Genomic DNA, 24,670 nt, shown 5'->3' on the forward strand with positions numbered 1-24,670 from the left:
GCATTGCTGCGGGGTGTCAGCTGTCATATACAGCTGACACCCGCACCCGATCACCGCGGCGCTCAGCGCGAGACCGTGGTGATCGAGCCTCCGTACTAGTACTGCGGCTGGCACTAATGCAGTGCTGGCAGCGCAGTACTAGTACGGCGCATGTCGCGAAGGGGTTAACCTACAGTGAATATAAAGAGACTACACATCTCTCTACATACCCACAGTGAAGCATGGTGGAGGCCACATTATGCTTTGGGCATATGAACAGTTCTAAATATCAGTCAATTTGCAACAATACCTGCAGGCCTCTGCTAAAAAGCTAAAAATGAATTTCACCTATTAGCAAGACAATGACCCTAAACTACCTCCAATTTAGCAAAAGAATGGCTTCACCAGAAGAGGATCAAAGTTTTGGAATGGGCCAGCCAGAGCCCAAACCTATATCCAATCGAAAATCTATTTGTGCCCTGAAGAGGGCGCTGTACACAGGAAATTTCCCAGCAATATGAAACGTGGAGTTACTGCAAGGAAGAGTGGGCAGAAATCGCCACTACTGGATGTGCCGCACTGATAGACTCCTATCCAAAAATTACTGAATGCTGTTATACATTCAAAGGGGACATCAACAAGGTATCAGCTTAAGGGTGTGCATATTTAGGCAACCACATTATTTTAGTTTTTTACTTTTCTTTTTTCAACCAAAAAGATTTCAGCTTATTTTCCAATTGAATTATACAGATTATGGGCAACATTAAAGGTGGAAAAAGTTCTGTAATGATTCTTCTTGGTATGATATTTTTTTTTTATAGGACATAAATCTGGCATTTTAACAGGGGTATGTAGACTTTATATATCCACTGGATATCTTGAAGCTCTTTACAAAAAATAGCATCCAGACATAAAATAGAATATAATGTCAGACTGCAGATAACAAACATACAAGAAAACAGCAAAAAAAAAAAAAAAAGAATTCTGCGCTAATTGGAAGATATTTTTGATGGAACGGTGTTTATATTTAAAATAAATAAATAAATAAATAAATAAAACAACGATATAATTTTCTGAAGAAATTCTCACTATAATCTCTACGAACATTAGAAAACAAAGGAGGTAATGTTTCCTCTATGTGAACAGAGCCGGGTAGAAGAAGCAAATGTCATGTGTGCGACCTGATCAGAGCGCGTTCAGTCTACATAGACACAAGTGTCACGCTAATTAGAGCCCGGCGTTTTATCTTGTTTATCGGCGTCCGTGAAAAGTGGAGAGGAGATCTTTCTTTACCGAATAGGGACTAATTTGAAACTGATTCGTCAGTATTTTCTAAAACCTCTATTTGAGAAAAATGGAATCTAAGGACGTGAAATGCATCAGTTACGGTGTCAGAGTGGCCCGATGTGATCGAGATGATCCAATAAGATCAAAACAGCTGCCTGCAAACTGCAATGTGGGGGCTCACCTGTACTAATGGGAATTCTAGGATATTTACTCACTTGTATAGCGCCATCATATTCCACAGTGCTGTACATATATTATCATCACTATCCCCATTGGGGCTCACAATCTAGATTCCCCATCAGTATGTCTTTGGAGTGTGGAAGGAAACATGCAAAAACGGTGAGAACATACAAATTTCTTGTAGATGTCCTTGGTGGGATTTGAACACAAGGCCCCCATGCTGCCCCATATCAGAATTATGTACCAAGCTAAGGCCCATAACATCCATCAGACCAGAGTCATCCTGGCCCCCCTGCTTTATCCTGGCCTACCTGCTTTATCCTGGCCCACCTGCTTTTTCCTGGCCCACCTGCTTTATCCTGGCCCACTATTTTGGCCCACCAGCTTTATCCTGGACAACCTGCTTTATCTTGGCCCACCTACTTTATCCTGGCTTACCGGATTTATCCTGGCTCTCCTATTTTATCTTGCCCCCCCCCCCCCGCTTTATCCTAGCCCTTCAGCTTTATCCTGGCCTATCTGTTTTATCCTGGCCCACCTGCTTTATCTTGGTCCAAGTGCTTTATCCTGGCCCACCTGCTTTATCCTGGCCCACCTGCTTTATCCTGGCCCTCCTGCTTTATCATGGACCACCTGCTTTATCTTGGCCCACATGCTTTATCTTGGCCCAAGTGCTTTATCCTCGCCCACCTGCTTTATCCTGGCCCACATGCTTTATCCTGGCCCTCCTGCTTTATCCGGGCCCTCCTGCTTTATCCTGGCCCACCTGCTATATCCTGGCCCACCTGCTATATCCTGGCCCTCCTGCTTTATCTTGGCCAACCTGCTTTATCCTGGCCAACCTGCTTTATCCTGGCCAACCTGCTTTATCTTGGCCCACGTGATTTATCCTGGCCCACCTGCTTTATCCTAGCCCACGTGCTTTATCTAGGCCCACCTGCTTTATCTTGGCCCACCTGCTTTATCCTGGCCCACCTGCTTTATCCAGGCCCAAATAGTCATCTATGAGTCTGCTATGAACACCTACCTGCTCCTTTACAATCTCAGTACATTGATTTATATAACTGTCAAAATTAATGATACATAAAAATAGTACAAGGCACAAATGCATGAAGAAGCATTTACGACTTTTAGTTCATTATGAACAAGTTAATTTTCTTGGCACGGTTAGATTATCTTCCAGTTTGCACCTCCATGATTTCCACAAACAGTGCTCTAATTACAATACTTTGTGTAGGAAATTGAATTAGACTCCGCTGGGCTTATAAGATTTCTATTTTTAGACATTAAATAATACTCGCGGTTCCTTACGTAAGCCGGGAATTATTTGTAGCAAAATAAACGTTTTTGCCGGCGACTCCGGGTCATCAATCTTCTGTGTTATGGTCTCTGAAGAAGTTGGAATTGTTAAAATTATATAAGAAATAAAAAAAGCTTTGTAAAATCGTTCTTGTGAAGTCGTTCAGGCTCATAGTTCACAAGGAAGAACATGGCTTTACACACACAAACAAAAAAAACAAAATAAATACCATTTTATATGGAAATATGTCACAGAATATCTCTTTCTTATACTCCACATAACGGGCTTCAATTTGACGAGGGTTTGACATCTACACAGTGCTGGGAACTTGGGTCTCACTCCTGCCGAGCATAGGAACAAGGGTACATGTACCATCTAGGCAGATTGTGATGGGGGTTTTTGGAGTCTCCTGGTGGGTTTATGCTTTTTACTAATTTGTGGTGAGAATCTGTGCAATTTCCTGCTCTCCATAGGACATGTATCGTTAGCAAATTGGAGTGAAATATTGGACCAAGGATTATGGAAAGAGTGTGGAGGCAGATAGAAACATGGAGTCTTCTGCACAAAAAAGCTAGCGCTATAACTGGGAGCCAACGATGGTGTAACAAGTAAAATGATAAGTAAAACAAAACATAATGAAGAGCGGCCACTACTTTGGGTGAAAACCAGGACTATATGGTAGACAACCAGTCACCCATTCCACTGGCCCCGATCATGGCTGTGCCGCTCCTGTACCCATGTGTGACTCTCCTCTCCTTGGCCAATGAAGACATGTTTCCAGACAACCGATGCTTGTGGGCCATATCAAGTCTGGCGTCCTCCACTGCTTTGCCTGCTTATTGAGGTTCATGCCTTGCGCTTGTTTTCTTTTCAATCCTGATCCTAATCCTGATTTTGGCCTTGTTTTTGTATTTTGCTTTTGTCTTTCCGATTGTTTGCCTTGTACCTGGTACTCTTGACTCTGCCACTTGGCTTCATACCAGATTATGTTCCTGTCTTATCCTCTACCCTGTTGTATCCTGATCTCTCTTCTGGTCATGACCCTTTCATAGTTTCTTACAATGCTCTTGTCTTGTTCTCTGATCTGGCACATCCTGACAATTCTCCTAGAGAAAAGTCTTGGCTCAGTTACTGAAATGCTTCTTTCTCGCCTTCCCTGAGACTTGTCGCATCTCGACCACTCTTCTAGTGACAAACTCATAGTATCTCGACCACTCTCCTGGTGATGAATTTATAGCATCTCAACCACTCTTCTGGTGATGAACTTGTCACACCCTGACCACGCTTCTGCTGAAGACCCTAAGCTTTGCTCTTGACTATTCTCCTTTCTCGTCCTTCCTTTGGTTTGGTTGGTCCATGGTCATAAATCTTTGCTCTATTCCTGGCTATGCCACTACTGCATCACTACTACTGGGTGTGTACACGAACCATGAGCATTAGTGCAGCTGGCAGAATGGCGCATGGGAAGCGAGGGCATGGCATGCTCAGGAATCTTGGAAGCAGTAGGACGAAATGGGAGGAATAGGGCTAAGCAACAGCACATGTGAAAAAGACTTGGGTATACTAATAGATCACAGACTGAACATGAGTCAACAGTGTGATGCAGCAGCAAAAAAGGCAAATGCAATTCTAGGAAGTATTAACAGAAGCATACAGTCTAGATCACGTGAAGTCATTATTGCCCTCTACTCTTCCTTGGTCAGACCTCAGCTGGAATACTGTGTCCAGTTTTGGGCACCACACTCTAAAAAAGACATCAACAAACTGGAGCAAGTTCAAAGAAGAGCGACCAGAATGGTGACCGGTCTGCAAACCATGTCCTATGAGGAACGTTTAGCTTGCAAAAAAGAAGACTGAGAGGAGACTTAATAACTGTCTACAAATATCTCAAGGGCTGTCACATTGTAGAAGGATCATCTTTATTCTCATTTGCACAAGGAAAGACTAGAAGCAATTGGATGAAACTGAATGGGAGGAGACACAGATTAGATATTAGAAAAAACTTTTTGACAGTGAGGGTGATCAATGAGTGGAACAGGCTGCCACGAGAGGTGGTGAGTTCTCCTTTCATGGAAGTCTTCAAACAGAGGCTGGACAGACATCTGTCTGGGATGATTTAGTGAATCCTGCTTTGAGCAGGGTGTTGGACCAGATGACCCAGGAGGTTCCTTCCAACTCTACCATTCTATGATTCTATGAATGAAGTGGAAGTCAGCAGGGAATGAAGCAAGTGTGCACAGAAGGTGGCGTACACCAAACTAAAGTCTCGACTCTCAATCCTAAGATATACCGTATTTTTCGGACTACAAGACGCACTTTTTCCCCCCCAAAAAAAGGGGGGAAAATTGGGGGGCGTCTAATAGTCGCAATGCAGGCTTACCGTGGCGGCAGAGGTGCGGTGGCAGAGGTGTGGCGGCAGAGGTGTGGCGGCAGACGTGCGGGGATGAGGAGGCGCAGTGAGCGGGGTCCCTTTTCCCGGTGAGGTGATGCAGCAGCCCGGTAAGCAGCAGAGCCGGGTGAATCCTGTTGTTAGCGGTGGTGGCGGCCATCTTCCGGAGGCCGCGCGTGCGCAGATGGAGCGCTCTGCTTCCCGGGGCTTCAGGAAAATGGCCGCGGGATGCCGCGCGTGCGCAGATGGGGATCGCGGCGGCCATTTTCCTGAAGTTCTTGGCTTCAGGAAAATGGCCGCCACGATCTCCATCTGCGCACGCGCGGCCTCCCACGGCCATTTTCCTGAAGCCCCGGGAAGCAGAGCGCTTCATCTGTGCACGCGCGGCCTCGGGAAGATGGCCGCCACCACCGCTAAGGCTACGTTCACATTTGCGGTGTGCGCCGCAGCGTCGTCGCCGCAACGCACAACGCAAACAAAAACGCAGCAAAACGCATGCACAACACTGCGTTTTGCGCCGCATGCGTTCAACGCATGCGGTGCAAAACGCTGCGTTTTTGGGAAGCGCAGTTGCGTTTTCAACAAAAACGCAGCGTTTTGCGCCGCATGCGTTTTTTGTGCAGTGAGTCATTCTTCATCCCACCCCCCAAAAAAAGTGTCTACACAATAGATAAGGACCACCAATGGCTAGAAGAGGGTTGGTGTTTATGTAATTGTGTATATATACCCTGGCAGAGATGAATTCCTCCCATTTTGCTGGTATTCATGATGGAGCGTCCCATGGACAGTATCTACATGGATATGGAGATGGAATTTGCCTTGGCTCATGCCTATGCTGTCGCCTGTTTTCATCAAAGGGAAAGGGAAAAACGGAGATGGAGTCGTCGCCGCTTTTGGATACACCCTATCTTGGAAGTCCGGGAGAGCCGTGGAGCATACCATTGCTTGTTTGGCGAACTGAATGACAACCTGGAGAAATATTTCGAATACACCAGGATGTCTCAGGACAGCTTCCGCTATCTTCTGCGTCGGGTGGAAGGAGACATTAGCAGGCAGGACATGCAGCTCCGGAGAGCTATTTCCGCAGAGGAGCGGCTGCTGGTGACTCTACGGTACGTAGCTGTTTGAATGACTGTGATATGTTCTTCCCTTTTTTTAATTTTTTTTTAAATTTTTTTTTGGGGGTTTGGTATGGTCAATGTACTTTTATAAATTACAATGTACTTTAATGTAATTTCTTTATCTTCTTGACAGTTTCCTGGCTACCGGAGAGACCTTGAGATCACTTCATTTTCAATCCCGGATTGGAGTCTCCACTCTCTCCGGAATTATTGCTGAGACATGCCGCGCTTTGTGGGATAATCTCCGGGAGGAATTTTTACCCGTCCCTACAAGCGAAATCTGGGAGTACAACGCACAGAAATTTGACCAAGTGTGTTCGTTTCCAAACTGTATTGGCGCGGTGGATGGAAAGCACATTCGGATTACCAAGCCAGGGAAAAGTGGATCCATGTTCTACAACTATAAAAAATACTTTTCCACTGTGCTCATGGCAATTGCCGGTGCGGACTGCCGTTTTCTCACAGTGGACATTGGTGCGTTTGGCCGTGCAAATGACTCGAGCACATTTAAAGAGTCGGATATGGGCCAAAAATTATATGGGAACAATTTTAATTTCCCACAGCCACGACCTCTTCCCCACACCGAAGGCCCTGCGATGCCATTTGTTGTGGTTGGGGATGAGGCATTCCAAATGTCTGCCAACCTATTGAAACCCTACTCCAGTCGGGGCTTGGACCACACCAAAAGGGTTTTCAATTATAGACTGTCCAGGGCCAGAAGGACTGTGGAGTGCGCCTTTGGCATCCTTGTCTCCAAATGGCGGATATTAGGATCCGCCATTAATCTGAAAACTGAGACAGTGGATGAGGTGGTCAAGGCTTGTGTGGTTCTCCACAATTATATTCTGGCCAAAGAGAGACTGAACGTGGATCTCGATGAACCCATAGCCAACCCATTGCCCGATTTCCATGATCATCCTCTAAAGAAAAGTGTGGAAATTGCGCAGATGAGGGATCGTTTTGCGGCCTATTTTGTGTCAGATGTTGGCCGTGTGTCATGGCAAGATCAAATGGTGTAGATGTTACTGTTGGACTGTGTTCTGGTTTTAACTACACCAATAAATACCTCTACTGTGACTGTGCTAAAAATGTAATATAATAATAAACTAATTCTCCAGTAAATGTGCAATAAATGTAATCCGTATAGGTTGGTTTGGTTATGTCAGATTTGGCATCTACCTATAGTTCACTAATGTAATGTGCCTTATGTAAAAAACTTTGAACCCTTTGTTTTAAAAATGTTGTTGTTTAATAAAAATTTTTTCTAAGTTTTCTACCCTGCTTCAAAGACCAAATTTATACCATACCATATAACATATTTATTTGTTTGTCAGATCGCCGTGTATCGTTGTGTTTGACAGCAAAAGCAACGATACCAGCGATGTTTTTCAATGGTAACCATGGTAAATATTGGGTTAATAAGCGCAGGGCGGCGCTCAGTAACCTAATATTTACCCTGGTTAGCAGTGTTAAATGTAAAAAAACCCCCAGTACATATAGTCATCTTCGCGTCCCCCGGCGTCCGCTTCCTGCACTGACTGAGCGCCAGCCGTAAAGTGAATGCACAGCACAGCAGTGATGTGACCGCTCTGCTGTTAGGGACGTCACTCAGTCAGTGCAGGGAAGCTGACGCCGGGGGACGCGATTGTGAGTATATGTACTGGTTTTTTTTTTACATTTAACAATTGGAACCAGGGTAAACATCGGAAGCGTGGCCCTGCGCTTAGCAACCCGATGTTTACCCTGGTTACCCGGGGACCTCGGCATCGTTGGTCGCTGGAGAGCTGTCACACAGACAGCTCTCCAGCGACCAAATAGTGACGCTGCAGTGATCTGCATCATTGTCTCTTTCGCTGCAGCATAAGTGTGAAGGTACCTTTACGGTATGTGTCCACGTTCAGGATTGCATCCGGGTTTGCTCAGGCTTTTTCATCAGTATTTGTAAGCCAAAACCAGGAGTGGAACAATTAGAGGAAAAGTAGAATAGAAACATCTGCACCACTTCTGTATTTATCACCCACTCCTGGTTTTGGCTTACAAAATACTGATGTAAAATCCTGACCAAATCCGGATGCAATCCTGAGCGTGGACACATACCCTTAGTGTTTGAAAACACATCATACACTTTAGTGTTTGGAAACACCTCATACAGCAATGAGAGACACCCAAAAAAAGGTAAAATTAAAAAATCCAAAAATACTGTCTGACATTGCATATATGACGTGTTTGAAGCACAAAATATGTGTAGACGGCGCACGGCGTGAATTGCCGAGAAGTATACTTGAAAATAAGAACAAATATTGTTTTCAAAAAAATAATTTTTATTGGGGGGTAACAGAAAAAAAAGGGGAAAGAAACTTAGGGGGTATCAACATCCGCTACCAGCGGTGAATGGTATGTGTGTGATGTTTTTGAACGGGGAGGGGGAGAGGAAGAGGAGGATGAGCCATAATCAAGGAGGCTAGAAGGCAGGTCCAAACCCCCCGCAGGGTATACTGGGGAAAACGGATCATCTGTAGGGGAGGGAGGAGGCAACACAAGCCTTTGTTTTTTTCTTGGTTGGCCCTGGCTGCTCATGCTGCGGCTCGAGCCACGGCGCGCAGTTGGTGTCTCTACTGGAGCATCCAGAGCCTCACTGTGTGCCTCTGTGTGTCTCCTCTTCCTTTTGTGTTTTTTTCCTCCTGCGGCAGCTCCCCCAGAATGACTCCTACGGGAGGATGAGGGCCTGGCAGGAGCAGGAGTTGGCGGCACACTGGTATGGTGCCTGTGGTGGCGTCGCTCGGCACTTGGACCTCGGTGGGGTGGCTGGAGTGACTCTGCAGCAGGAGTCGGAGTCATGCTAGACAGCGACGGTACTACTGGCAGTGTCGCTGACTGCATGACCCGAGCCTGCTGCAGAGCCCTCACGTAGGCATTGTTGCAGGACTGCATCACCGAAATCTGGAGTTCCGGCGTAAGGTGTTCCACCATGCCTTTAGCAATTGTACTTAAAAAATGTTTGGCCGGACTCGAGAGCTCGGATTCCATATTTTCAAGGCGCCGGTCGATATTGGACAGACGAGTGTCCATTTTATCGTTAAACGCCTTGAAACACTTCTGGAAAACCGTGCTCAAATGCAAAAATTCGGGCATGGCTGGCCTGTCCGAGGCCCGCTGGCGCTGTCGGGAATTCCCAAACGAAGGTGCGCCAGAGGCCTCGGGCAGGGGAACACCTGATGGCCCGGCTGCCGGTTCTCCAGATGGTGGTGCAAGCCTGCTGTCGCTGTGGGAGGGCTGTGACGGGTCAGATGGCGATGCATGAAGTTCCGCTTCACAGGGGCGAGCTCGCTCGAGGGTGCTGCTGTGTGTCCTGTGAAAAGATAAGGAAAAAATTAGTCTTCAATTAAAAATCACATACGCCAACTCCTGTAATAAAATTAACATTACATGACACAACAATACATTACAATCCCCTGTCTCTCAGTCTGTGTGGCCTATAATAAATTGCTGATTGTTATCGCCAGCTGACCATTAGGGCTGACGATAACAATCATGGACATACCTACGGCAGAAAATGACTGTTCATTCCCGCTGCCAAAGCCAATGCATACCTCTGTCATCGTTTTTTAAAATTTTTTGTCAAAAAATCTTTCTTGATGCTGCCTATGCCGCAAAAATAGTATAAAATTTAAAGTCAAGAAAAACATTTAAAAAAAAAAAAAATAAAAACCCTGACTTAGCTGATCTGATCGCAGGAACGGCCATGACGTTAGGATCATGTGATCGAGACGTCATCATTATTCCTGTGATCAGAACTACACTGACTCAGAACGTAACCTGTCATGGACTACAATGACTCACGCTTAACCAAAAAAATTATGGGCTATATACCATTCCACTAGGGAAAAAGGATGGCCAATATGCTACGCTGACTGCATGGATGGCCAATACACTATGTTCCTGGGAAATATACTATGTGGATAAGTGGCTATAACGTGTACTATGTGGCTGCGATATAGTGGCCTGGCAATATACTATGTGGATGCGCAATGTACGTGGCTGGGCAATGTACTATTTGGCTGTGCAATATGCTATGTGTCTGGGCAATGTACAATGTGGCTGTGCAATATGTTATGTGGCCAAAATACTTACTGTCGGCGGCCAAGGATCGGTCTTAGGAACTGTAGTGCCCTGTTGTACTTGTATGGCACAGACTTGGCCGCAGCAGCACCACTCCGAGATTGCTCCTCCGCAGCACGGATCCCCTTATTGAAACGGTCCTTCATGGATCGCCATCTGGTCCTCAACTTTTTAACTGTGAATGCAAAGGAAAAAAAAAGGTTACATATTTAGCATTTTAAAAGGATAAAACAACCGTGTGCGATGCAAAGTTTAGGCGTTGATCGCATCACACACGGTTGTGTTTAGCCTGGCAAGATGGGTCATAGCAGCGTATCTGCAATACTCACTAAAGTTGCCTTTGGCCTTCGCTGAGGCACTGTCAAAGCCATCCCACAGCGACTTTGCCACCTCTGCCCACAAACGCCTCAACACCACCTGGTCCATGTGCCGAGGGTCACGGCTGTCCCACAACGGGCCACGCTCCTGGATGCTGGAGATCAGGAGCTCCACATCTATGCCACTGTCTCCTTGGTCCCGTTGTGAAACCTAGAAAAAATAGAAAACAAAAAGGTTACAAATATGCAAATATTAACAACCACCAGCACCTGGCATGATTTGTACCTTTGCCCTATCCTTTGACATTTGATGTATGTATATTGATGTTTTCTACACCTGTATTTTGGAATGTTTGTGTGCAGGGAGTTCAACTGTATGTTACCTTCCCCCAATACTTGCTGCCCTGAAAAGCTATAATGTAATTAAGCTTAGTAAACATCCCTAGTGAAACCAGGATGCTCCTCAAATGTAATGTTCCTCACAGCAGGATGCTACTCAAAAAAAAAGATTAAAAAAAAAAAATACTCACTCGCCGGCCTGACGCCACACCTTGGCCCCGAGCTCTCTGCTCCCGCTGTGTGCCTTCCCCCTCACTTGAAGAAGCCTGGAAAAATTGTATACAAAAATTATTGTCAATGCTACAAATGGCAGCGAATAGTAAGCAACTGGACATAATTACTCACCGCACTCCCCCGCGCCGATTGGCTATGTTCAGACTCATGTGCCTCACTCGCCATTCTTGCAAGTTTGCTCTGTAATGAAAAAATGAGCAAAAAATCACATCCAAAGCAACAAGGCCACATACAATAAAATAGGCACAAAAAATTAAAACAAGCACAATTGACTGTTGACTGATAGGACAATGCAAACTGAAAAAGCGACACCACAACGCCATACATTGCAAGAGAATACAATAGAAGAAACAATACAAGAATAGACCCCAAAAAATTTTAGCAAAAAAAGACACCAATGTCCAAATTTTTAAATATAAAAAAACTGTACAGGGAAAAAAAAAAGGCACAATTAAATAGCAAACTGCACGCCATACTTTACAATAGCAACAAGACATGATCCAAAACAACACCATCTGGTGACATCTAACCACAGAAATACATCTGAAAAAGGCGATAAATACCATTCTAGATAATAAGCAATAAACATTACGGGACAACCGCTGTTAAAAATACAGCAACCCAAAAGATAAACCATAAAATAGAAAAGAAAACACATGAAATTTTACATTAAAAAATGGCCCCACCAAAAAAAAACAAAAAAAAAAACATTATACTACACACTTGGCAATGCAAACAGTCAAGGAAGGAGATATATGCCATACGTAAAACGACGTAAAACCATCACAGATAAGAAAAAAAAAGAAAAAAAAAAAAAGGGGAAAATAAAATTGAAAATAGAATGGCATATAGCAGCACAAAACAATACAATACAAATGAAACATCATAAATGTAGCCCCCCCACCAGCAAGAAAAGACACTCAAGGAAAGAAGAAAAAAATGCCAACAGCATAATAAAACACAGCAAGACATGAGCCAAGAAAACGCCATACGGTTACCCCAAACAATAGAAACCAGAAAAAGACATGCCCCAGAAATGTAACAAGAAAAAATCAGCCAAAAAAAATACATTGAAAAACCGCATGACACCAGAACAACCCAAAATCCATAAAACCAATCCAAAACCAAGCAAGGCCGAAGACAAGAAACGCCAGCATAAAGTACATCAGAACCAGATTAAAAAACACAATTTTTCAATAACAACCCACAGTGCCATAACCGTAAAATAGCACAGACCAAACATTGCAAAAATTTAATCGAAATCAAGAAATAAAACACAGAATAAAAAATATTCAAGAGAAATATATACTTACAGGTTTGGAAAGCAGGTTTCTCCTCTGTGACTTCTCTGATGAATAGCCTTGTGAAAGACAATGGCAACCCCCCCTTTTTTTATATATATATAGTGTTTTTTTAGTGTCTAGACAAAGTCTAGACAATGTTTTGCATTTTTTATTGGACAACGCATGCGTCGTACAACGCACCACGACGCAAGTACTTGCGTCGTCTGCGTTGTCAATACAAGTCAATGGGGAATAAGGCGCATCGACGACGCAAACACGACGCAAACACGACGCATGCGTTTTTTTAAAACGTGGGCGCCGCCCGAAAAATGCAACATGTTGCTTTTGCCGCGCCCTGACAGGTGCGCCAAAACGCCGCATGCGGCGTACAACGCACCACAACGCATGACATCGCATGTACATGCGGCCCCATGCGGCGCCAATGTTAAAGATAGGGCCGCACGACGCATGCGTTTTCTTGCGGCGACGACGCTGCGGCGCACACCGCAAATGTGAACGTAGCCTAACAACAGGATTCACCCGGCTCTGCTGCTTACTGGGCTGCTGCATCACCTCACTGGGGAAAGGGACCCCTCTGACGCCATACCGCTCACTGCGCCTCCTCATCCCAGCACCTCCTCATCCCAGCACCTCCTCATCCCAGCACCTCCTCATCCCAGCATCTCCTCATCCCAGCACCTCTGCCGGTAACCACTGCTGCAACCCTCCCATGGACACCAGGCCGTGGCGTCGCCCACCTAAGCAGGAAGGGACCCTGCTCAGGTGCACGCCGTACCACATCACCCCACCTCTGCCGACACCATGCCTCCTGTGACCCTGCTCTGCCACCGTCAGCCCTCAGGTAAGATACTGTAAATTTGGACAATAAGACGGACCCCCATCTTATAAAAAATCTTTTTTTCTGCAATTTTCACCCCAAATTTGGGGTGCGCCTTATGGTCCGGTGCGTCTTATAGTCCGAAAAATACGGTAAGTGTGTGTGTCGTAAAGGGTCTTAATAGGATCATGGCTATGATGTGACTGAGCCACGCCTGGCACCCTTCAAAACCCGACGTCGAGCACAACACAGGGCAGTGGACCAAGGTGAAGGAAGAGGAGCCAGGGAAACCCGAGGACAGGTGGGTAAAAAGAACTATAACTAGGCAGTTTCTTAAGTGTCCTCACCCCAGTCTAGTCAGCCCCTAACACATTACGTTTCAGAAAATTACCATCTTCAGTGCTGGCTGTGGAACAATGGGTCAGAAGTAGAGAGGTCCTGGCCCACAACAGCTTACAGTCTTAGATGCACCACAGGAGAAGTCCTGTAGAAGGGAGCACAATGGAATTAGGGTCAAAGAGTATTAGCATGATGTAGTTGCTGCAAGCCTGATTCTAGCATGTATTACTGATTTATTAAAATCAATGTTTTCTCACCAGGAGATTATCGCTACAGGACTGGGTGTCTCGTGCTTCCTAGTCCAACCATGGCCCCAGCACTGATTAGCAACTTTCTGCCAATTTACAGTGTACACAGAAAGCAGCCAATCAGTGAGGTAGGCGGGGCTACACACAGCTCAGCATTTGAGCTCTGCTAGATCTGCAGAAGAGAAAACTTGCATAAAAAAACAGCAAGCAGCCCAGTAAGCGACACATTGCTGCAATCAGGGTCTCAGCCCCTACATCATTCTGCTCTCATATTACATAGCAAAACCCGCCAACAGATTTCCCTGAGCTAGCCCTAAATCTATGAAATGTAGAATGTCTCAATAATAATTTCCTTTTTTATTGTTTATTTGTTAAGATCTTCAATGAGAACAAACCTCTCTGTGTTACGGATGCAATCAGTGTGTCAGAACTTAATAGCAAAAAAATGTGAAAAAACCATAAAACAAAACAATACAGGACTTTTTGCTAGGCTTCAAATGCCTTAAACGACACTAGTATGAAATATAGCAATTAGCACCAATTTCACGATTCCATTACAGGAAATTGCAGATATCTGCACAGGAAAGACATTTCTCAGACATCCAGCTGATGTGGACATTAAAAACAGCAGTCTCATCTTTCAAAGTACGGTGTCGGTGCGCCAAACACGATGACTACCGGGGAGGAGGGGGGAGAAAACACAGTAAACCTCTGAGCGCCTGATGATATGGTAACTTTCCTAAATTCCCAGTTTATAGGCATCAGGCGACATAAATTGTGTCTTTAATGTGACATGATTCCATTCTATAAACATTATTCTTCTATGATTAGAGAAAACAAAATGATTCCTGAAAATTGACTTATACAGCATTGTACGATAGTAGTCAATGCATTTGTAGCATTACATGGATGTACCAGATTAAAGGGGTATCCGCATCTTAAACATTTATAGCATATCCACAGGACCGGAATCACTCTCGAGAACTAGGCCTTGGCGCTAGCCCTCCTAGAATAGAGCAGCGGCTGTGCATGCGCGGCTTCGAATATTCTTTTTTTTAGGATGCGAGTTCCAAGAACGACACAGTAAGCATCAATATTTGGAGCCCCCTACAAATGAATGGAGAACCATGCATGCGCAGCCACCGCTTTGTCTAAGGTCTTAGATAGGAGAAGGTAGACCTTTCTTCCTCCACCCATTGACTGGCCATTGTCATCTTCCTTCTATATAAAAAGATTAAAGGGTTATTCCGAGAACAACGTGTTATGCCTTATGCATAGGATAGGGCTAACTTGCTGATCACGTGGGCTCCGACCACTGGAAAAAGCAACAATCGTAAAGAGCAAGGTTCTTAAATCGAGTGGAGATCCGCATGTTCGACAACCACTGTCTATGGAACTATAGGAGATAACAAGTGTTAGACAGGGCTTTCTCTAACAGTCCCATAATCAATAAATGGAACTGAAGGTCAAGCATGCACACCTCTGCTCCATTCATGATAGGACTGCAAAGCCTAGTTCTCTGGATCACTGGTGGTCCCAGTGGTCAGACCTTCAACAATCAACAAGTTATACCTTATCTTGTGGATAGCGGATAACTTGTTATTTTACAAGTAACACTTTTAAAGGATATTTCCTCCATTTACAAATTGGGAACATTTACTTCTACATAAAGACTCTTTTCAAACCTGTCAAATGTTGAGATTTTATTTGATATACTAACACAAAGAAGCAAGTATTTGGGAAGTGTAAAGTAAATGATTCATGGGTTTCTAATTATTTTAAAAATAGAAATCTGAAAATTGTGACGAGTATTTGTGTTCAACCTTCCTGAGTCAGGACTTTGTAAAACCACCTTTCGCTGCAATTATTGCCGCAGGTGTTTGCACTGCTGGAAGGTGAACCTACGCCCCAATAACAAGTCTTTTGCAGCCTCTTATAAGTTTTCCTACAGGACTAGTCTGTATTTAGCTCCATCCATCTTACCATCAACTCTCGCCAGCTTCCCTGTCCCTGCAGAAGAAAAGCCTCTGCATAGCATGATGCTGCCACCACCATGCTTCACGGTGCGGATGGTGTTTTCAGGGTTTCCCCATACATAGCGTTTTGCATTTAGCCCATTTTTTAATGCCTTTTTTTTATCCTGTTCAATTGAATGGGTGATAAACACTGCAAAACACCAAAACACTTGCATTAAACTGCTTCAAATCTGCAAGGAAAAAATAAGTAGCACGTGCATGAGATTTCAAAAATCTCATTCCCTTTGCTGCTACTGTAAAATGCTGCCAAGAAAAATGTGTCAAAAATGCAATTTTTAAATATACCCTAAAAGTCTAGAAATCAGCTACATGATTAGAAGTGGAATAGTTATTTGCAGGAATTACTTCTACCGCCATTATTTGAGATGGCGACGCAGCTACAATGTAATTTGGTGCATTATGTATCCATCCTCTTGATACAGATACGGCAGCTGCTGGCCGCAGATATGTAAAGTATCTACTGAGGGAATCTATGAAGTGGCTTTATAAAAATGAATCAGTTTAGTGGTGTGAATCGTAGCGTACGCCAATTTCTGACTAGACAAAGAGATCTGCTCCATATTCATGTGTTGTCTCGGAGCGGCGGCTTTGTTGTCGAGGTGTGTGATGACAATTAGACAGTGATCCGTCTGTGATACAATTTTACTTGGGACTTGGCATCAAACTGTGACTGTTGTATGGAAAATGATACATTGAAGAGATGATACAGTAGCATGAAAAAGTCTGGACCCCCCCTGGTCAAAATTACTGTTATTGTGAACAGTTAAGATGAAATGATCTCTAAAAGGTCTAAAGATAAATATGACACATTTCCTTTATACTTTAGGCTATAAATATTGTAATTTCTTTACATTACAAAAAGGTAAAATGGGCCGATGCAAAAGTTTGGGATTTGTGTGTTCAGATAACTCAGACCAAGGTTTCAGACCTTAATTCGCCTGTTAGCATTATGGCTTGTTCACTATCATTGTTAGGAAAAAGTCAGGAGATGCAAATTTCTCAGTTTTATAAAAACCCAGCCTCCTTTAACCTTGTGCCAAAAAACAGCAGCCATGTGTTCTTCTAAGCAGTTGCCTAGCACTCTGAAAATAAAAATGGTGAAGACCCGCAAAGCAGTAGAAGGCCATAAGAAGATAGCAAAGAGTTTTCACTAAAAAATCATTTCTGTGAAAAAAAAGAGGAATTTTTATTTTCACGGCTCTGCGTTATAAACTGTAGTGAAACACTTGGGGGTTCAAAGCTCTCAAAACACATCTAGATAAGTTCCTTAGGGGGTCTACTTTCCAAAATGGTGTCACTTGTGGGGGGTTTTAATGTTTAGGCACATCAGGGGCTCTCCAAACGCAACATGGCGTCCCATCTTAATTCCAGTCAATTTTGCATTGAAAAGTCAAATGGCGCTCCTTCCCTTCCGAGCTCTGCCCTGCGCCCAAACAATGGTTTACACCCACATATGGGGTATCGTTGTACTCAGGACAAATTGTACAACAACTGTTGTGGTCTAATTTCTTCTCTTACCCTTGGGAAAATAAAAAAATGGGGGCGAAAAGATCATTTTTGTGAAAAAATATGATTTTTTATTTTTCCGGCTCTGCATTATAAACTTCTGTGAAGCACTTGTTGGGTCAAAGTGCTCAACACACATCTAGATAAGTTCCTTAAGGGGTCTACTTTCCAAAATGGTGTCACTTGTGGGGGGTTTCAATGTTTCGGCACATCAGGGGCTCTCCAAACGCAACATGGCGTCCCATCTCAATTCCAGTCAATTTTGCATTGAAAAGTCAAATGGCGCTCCTTCCCTTCCGAGCTCTGCCCTGCGCCCAAACAATGGTTTACACCCACATATGGGGTATCGTTGTACTCAGGACAAATTGTACAACAACTGTTGTGGTCTAATTTCTTCTCTTACCCTTGGGAAAATAAAAAAATGGGGGCGAAAAGATCATTTTTGTGAAAAAATATGTTTTTTTATTTTTACGGCTCTGCATTATAAACTTCTGTGAAGCACTTGTTGGGTCAAAGTGCTCACCACACATCTAGATAAGTTCCTTAGGGGGTCTACTTTCCAAAATGGTGTCAGTTGTGGGGGGTTTCAATGTTTAGGCACATCAGGGGCTCTCCAAACGCAACATGGCGTCCCATGTCAATTCCAGTCAATTTTGCATTGAAAAGTCAAATGGCGCTCCTTTCCTTCCGAGCTCTGCCATGCGCCCAAACAGTGGTTTACCCCCACATATGGGGTATTAGCGTACTCAGGACAAATTGTACAACAACTTTTGGGGTCCATTTTCTCCTGTTACCCTTGGTAAAATAAAACAAATTGGAGCTGAAATAAATTTTGTGTAAATAAAAATGAACATTTAACTTTTTTTCAAACATTCCAAAAATTCCTGTGAAACACCTGAAGGGTTAATAAATTTCTTGAATGTGGTTTTGAGCACCTTGAGGGGTGCAGTTTTTAGAATGGTGTCACACTTGAGTATTTTCTCTCATATAGACCCCTCAAAATGACTTTAAATGAGATGTGGTCCCTGAAAAAAAATGGTGTTGTAAAAATGAGAAATTGCTGGTCAATTTTTAACCCTTATAACTCAATAACAAAAAAAAAATTTGGTTCCAAAATTGTGCTGATGTAAAGTAGACATGTGGGAAATGTTACTTATTAAGTATTTTGCGTGACATATGTCTGTGATTTAAGGGCATAAAAATTGAAAGTTGGAAAATTGCGAAATTTTCAAAATTTTCGCCAAATATTCATTTTTTTAACAAATAAACGCAAGTTATATCAAAGAAATTTTACCACTATCATGAAGTACAATATGTCACGGGAAAACAATGTCAGAATCGCCAAGATCCGTTGAAGCGTTCCAGAGTTATAACCTCATAAAGGGACAGTGGTCAGAATTGTAAAAATTGGCCCTGTCATTAACGTGCAAACCACCCTTGGGGGTGAAGGGGTTAATTTTAACTAGGGGTGTCCATACTTTTACATGCCATTGCATCTACAAACAATTGGAGGCATGAACTTTTATCATCCACTGACTATCTCAAGAGAGGTTTCGCTAAAGGGGCATTGACCCTAAAAATCAAAAAATAAAATAGGGACCATGGTAACAGGGAACTCCCAATACAATTAAAACATATAAAAAGTGGCATAGAGCATTTGCACCCCACATAAAGTATTTTTAGAAAATAATGGATACTTATGTCATATCAAAATATTTGTGTTTTTTTTGGTAAAACTGGTAACAAATTACATTAAAAAATATCTAAATGATAACAGACTGTCAAAAACTGGTGAAGACACAAAATGTATGACAACGCAGAAGGCAAACAGTAAATGTAAGTATAGGGGCAGCACAATATGTAGAGTATGTGTATTCACCGTTTTTTGACCGTTTACTATAGTCTAGATATTACCTATTTTTTGCCAGCTTTAAAAAAATATATATATTTTGATATGAGACAGGTTTCTGCATCTAAAATTTTCTAAAAATACTTTTTTGTGGGCACACATGCGCCATGCCATTTCTTTTATATGTCCAAATTCTTATTTTCAGTAGGGAGGAAATTAAGCCGACATTGTAGCTCGCACAGGGGAAGTCATTCAACTTTCCGAGACTCCACAATGGTAAACTTTTCTAGTTATTCAGCCATGGAGGAGACGTATGAATGCACAACTCTGTGCCAAAAAGCTCCTCTCCAAGAAGGCGATAGCTAGCCATCTAGTGCCACCTATTAGGCAGAGGTAACAAATGAGTATGCAAATTTTTTTTTCAGAGAGGAAGAGGACTAGAACGCTAGCACCATCTACAGAAGAAGCTGCTTCCAATAGGTGGCGTTAGGGTTCTAGTTCTCTTCCTCTTTGAAAAAAACAATTAGCATATTTAATTTACCAGAAGAGCATGTTTGGCTTATAAGTCTCCTCACTATGACATGCCAGGCTTGGCTTGTCACTCTCCACCAGGAGAAACCTTACCCCTTAAACCAGTGTTCCTCAACTCCACTCCTCAAGAGCCACCAACAGGTCATGTTTTCAGGAACTCCTTAGTATTGTTCAGGTGATAACTGTATCACCTGGACAGTCAAGAATTCCATCACCTAGGCAACACTAAGGAAATCCTGAAAACATGACCTGTTGGTGGCTCTTGAGGACCCAAGTTGGGGAACACTGCCTTAGATCCTAGCCAATGAGTCAATATTCAACTCTTCAACGAGTATCCAAATCTGCACTGACAAAGGCCAAAAACCCAGATGGTGTCTTTTCCTTTTGGTTTTTTTCTAAATATCTGAAGTTACGATCCTTTTACACTTTACGATTATAATAGTTTCACAATAATTGTCCATTGTAAATAGGCTCACGGTTGACCAAAAAACAAGCAAGACATTTGTTCGTCAGGTGAAATGATCTTGGTTTGCACAAAAGATCACTATTCTCGGCAGCACATAGCCCTGTATAAACAGGACCAGCGCTGCCGAGAATAATTTCAGCCTATTACAGATCTTCTGCTTGAAAAACTCAGCGAGTTTGCCTAAGTTTACAAGACTTCATGTGCACATAGGCCAAAGGTTTGTTTTTCATGCTTTATATTTAAAAAATATCCTTCCGCACTTCTGCCCGCGTTCCTTTCTAGTTTCCTACAGTTTTCCATAAGGAAGAAAAAAAAGCCCTCATACAGCTCCATAGACGGAAAAATAAAAATGTCACCTGTCTCGGAAAATAACAAGAGAAACCAATTTCATTTACGAACTTTAAAAATAAATAAAAAATCACCATTAAAAAAATAAATAAAAATCAACTGAAGTTTGGGATCTCCGTAATAGTACCTGACCTGGAGTGCCACGTTTCCAAGTCTTAATTACACCACACTAAACACCGTAAAAACAAAACCCAAAAAGGCATGTTCACACGCTGCGGATTTTTCTACATAAAAAGCAGTGTTGGCAGGAAAAACTGTTCCTTTTGTATGCATTTTTTTCACTAGTCATTTGAATGGATGAAAAAGTTTTCAACAATGAGCAAAGAATTGACAAGCTGCAGATTTCGCCCAGAAATATCAAAAGACGCAAGGTAATAAAAATGCAGGGTGTGAATGAGATTTTTTAAATTTTATTTACTTTGCTAAAACTGTAAAAAAAAAAAAAAAAAGGGAGGGAAAAAAGCTGCAAAAATGACAACTGTGCCCATAGCCTTAGGGTTTTCTGATGAAAAGAGGATATCACCTAACCGCAAAATATTGTATAACTTGCTAATCATGGGAGATGCAATGGTCGAGACTTGCACTTTTCAGAAGAATGGGGAACTATATTCGCCACTACAAAATGACGTTACAGACCCGACCGCTGCGCCATTCATTGTCTATGGTGGTGATGGAAAGAGGCGAGTGCAGCGCTCGGCAGCAACATAGCAATTTAATTGAGTGCAGGTTGAGCATGAGCGCTGACGGTCAATTCTAAGGGGGCAGAAAAGCTCTCCGCTTTACCGATTCGTGTGGGTCCCAGCGGTCGGACCCCCACCGATCAACAAGTTATCACCTAGATTTATTGATATTGAGAAACACCCCCAACTACCATGTGCCTTATATAATGCTCGTGTTTTCCTATTTGGTAGAGGGGTCTTTCGGACTCCTCCAGCACCCAGAGTCAGGTGTGACATGTCCTATTGAGATCCAAGTCATGGATAAAAATTGTACACTCAAATCTATGGTTCAGTAAAAAACTTAGCTCACTGATGGCATCCTAGCTGCATCCTAGTGCAGTCCGTTTTTCACTGTCTGGATGCCAGGAGAAGTTAGAAAACTCCTATCAGTTTTCAATTTTTTAATTTATTTTTTTTCGCAAGGATGCGATGGACCAAACGCCAATGAAAATCTGATCCAGAAACGAGTCCGGTTTTATCACTTATGAGAAAAATCAGTGAAACCTGACGAAAAGCAGATAATTTACTCCCGAGTGTTTGCTCATTTTGGGCTTACCTCAAGAGAAAGCGGTGGAGGCCGACGTCAAAACACCTGAAAATGAACACAGGAAGAAAAATGAGCATAAGAATCAAACAATGAGGCCTACACATAAAAAAAAAATCACGAGGACTGAAAAATACTGGAAAATTCATCTGTCGGAAAACAAACACGGAATATTACACACATACAGAAGACGGTCCAGAAATAAAATACAGATCTGCAAATGGAAAAAAAACACCACGAATTACAGAAGAACTTCAACAAATGTCAACCAAGTGTTACAAAATTGTTCATGAGTTACTTACGGTGCCGACACAAGGCGAAAGTCTGCAGTATGTCAATGTCCACCAGGTTTACGGTAACCTCTTTCACAGCAAATTGTCTCTTTAGAGAGGACGAGGACTTGAACTCTAGTGCCCCCTATTGGAAGTAGCCATCCTAAAAGTCAATATTGAACCTTTTATCGAGCCTTGCCATATGACTTAGGATAAAAGCCAAACCAGAATCCCAATTTGCAGATACGGTGTTTCAGGGTGATTGCCCCTCATCAGTGCAAAGTATGAGATCTGATTTGGCTAGGTGAGAGGCTAAGGACTGAGGTCTAAGGGATATCAGAGCACCATAAAAGTCTTGGCAGGACTGTCGAAATCTTGCATATGTGAGTGACTCCTCCCAGTCTTTCCAAGTCGGGAATAGCATAGAGGATGTCATAGAATCATAGAATGGTAGAGTTGGAAGGAACCTCCTGGGTCATCTGGTCCAACCCTCTGCTCAAAGCAGGATTCACTAAACCATCCCATACAGATGTCTGTCCAGCCTCTGTCTGAAGACTTCCATTGAAGGAGAACTTACTAGTGAAGAGTGATTGCAAGATCCAAGACAGGACTAGTCTGGGGGAAGAGAAGCATCGCCAGATGAGTCCTGCCTCATTAGCATATGCAGAAGACAAGAAGGTTCCCTTTAAAGGGGTAAAGGACTTTAGCATTCCATTTATTCCTAAAGGGGTTGTCCTTTAACCCCTTACTGACCTCGGACGGGATAGTACGTCCGAGGTCAGCTTCCCTGCTTTGATGCAGGGCTCCGCGGTGAGCCCGCATCAAAGCCGGGACATGCCAGCTGTTTTGAACAGCTGACATGTGCCCGCAATAGCGGCGGGTGAAATCGCGATTCACCCGCCGCTATTAACTAGTTAAATGCCGCTGTCAAACGCAGACAGCGGCATTTAACTACCGCATCCGGCCGGGCGGCCGGATATGAGCGCATCGCCGACCCCATCACATGATCGGAGGTCGGCGATGCTTCTGCATTGTAACCATAGAAGTCCTTGAGACCTCTATGGTTACTGATTGCCGGTAGCTGTGAGCGCCGACCACAGGGTGGTCAGCACACCTGATTTTCTGCTGCATAGCAGCGAACATCAGATCGCTGCTATGTAGCAGAGCTGATCGTGTTGTGCCAGCTTCTAGCCTCCCATGGAGACTATTGAAGCATGGCAAAAGTTAAAAAAAAAAGTAAAAAAAAATGTGAAAAAAATAAAAAAAATATAAAAGTTTAAATCACCCCCCTTTCGCCCCAATCAAAATAAATCAATAAAAAAAAAATCAAACCTACACATATTTGGTATCGCCACGTTCAGAATTGCCCGATCTATCAATAAAAAAAAAGCATTAACCTGATCGCTAAACGGAGTAACGAGAAAAAAAATCGAAACGCCAGAATTACGTTTTTTTTGGTCGCCGCGACATTGCATTAAAATGCAATAACGGGCGATCAAAAGAACGTATCTGCACCGAATTGGAATAATTAAAAACGCCAGCTCGGCACGCAAAAAATAAGCCCTCAACCGACCCCAGATCATGAAAAATGGAGACGCTATAAGTATCGGAAAATGGCGCAATTTTTTTTTTTTTTTAGCAAAGTTTGGAATTTTTTTTCACCACTTAGGTAAAAAATAACCTAGTCATGTTAGGTGTCTATGAACTCGTACTGACCTGGAGAATCATAATAGCCAGTCAGTTTTAGCATTTAGTGAACCTAGCAAAAAAGCCAAGCAAAAAACAAGTGTGGGATTGCACTTTTTTTGCAATTTCACCGCACTTGGAATTTTTTTCCCATTTTCTAGTACACGACATGGTAAAACCAATGATGTCGTTCAAAAGTACAACTCGTCCCGCAAAAAATAAGCCCTCACATGGCCAAATTGACGGAAAAATAAAAAAGTTATGGCTCTGGGAAGGAGGGGAGTGAAAAACGAACACGGAAAAACGAAAAATCCCAGGGTCATGAAGGGGTTAATGGGAGCTAAACTCCAATATCCGGGAACGGGCAGAAAACTTCATACAGAGGTGAGAAAAGCTAATCGATGGTGGTGCCAGGTGTCGGACTCCCATCAATCCTAACCCCAGCTCATCAATATCATAATCCTGGACAATCCCTTTTAGGATCATATTCTCCAGCTAACAAAAATGGGATCCAACCCAGTGTAATATAAATGTACATGTTTCCACATTTCCTTCTTATACTCTGTTCTCTCCCTTGTGGAGCCCCCCGCACTGCCGTCCCCCTGATGATCATGGTGGGTTTGATCTGTGATAAATGAGTATATGAAGTCTATGAGCCGCACTACATTATGACAGCTCGTTACGAGCGGTGACAAATGACGAGCGGGAATGAGAAATTGCTCTGTGATGACAAGTCACCA

General features: G+C 43.2%; 2 protein-coding genes across 3 annotated transcripts in view; both read right to left on the reverse strand.

The window, feature by feature from the left end:
- The window catches only part of HHAT (hedgehog acyltransferase), a 375,411-nt gene that overhangs the window by 162,794 nt on the left and 187,947 nt on the right, over positions 1 to 24,670 (reverse strand). For both annotated transcript variants that reach the window (XM_077282350.1, XM_077282351.1), the window contains exon 9: positions 21,985 to 22,020. In XM_077282350.1, coding sequence (XP_077138465.1) covers positions 21,985 to 22,020 — 36 coding nt within the window. The remainder of the gene's footprint in view (positions 1 to 21,984; positions 22,021 to 24,670) is intronic.
- Positions 8,095 to 11,969, reverse strand: LOC143808910 (uncharacterized). Its single transcript, XM_077292090.1, has 4 exons — positions 10,705 to 11,969; positions 10,388 to 10,550; positions 9,316 to 9,605; positions 8,095 to 8,132 (listed from the first exon to the last, which is right to left on the reverse strand). Exons 1-4 carry the CDS (start codon positions 10,799 to 10,801, stop codon positions 8,095 to 8,097), a joined length of 588 nt encoding a protein of 195 aa, XP_077148205.1. The 5' UTR covers positions 10,802 to 11,969.

The sequence above is a fragment of the Ranitomeya variabilis genome, chromosome 2 (assembly GCF_051348905.1).
Source record: "Ranitomeya variabilis isolate aRanVar5 chromosome 2, aRanVar5.hap1, whole genome shotgun sequence".
NCBI classification, from domain to species: domain Eukaryota; kingdom Metazoa; phylum Chordata; class Amphibia; order Anura; family Dendrobatidae; genus Ranitomeya; species Ranitomeya variabilis.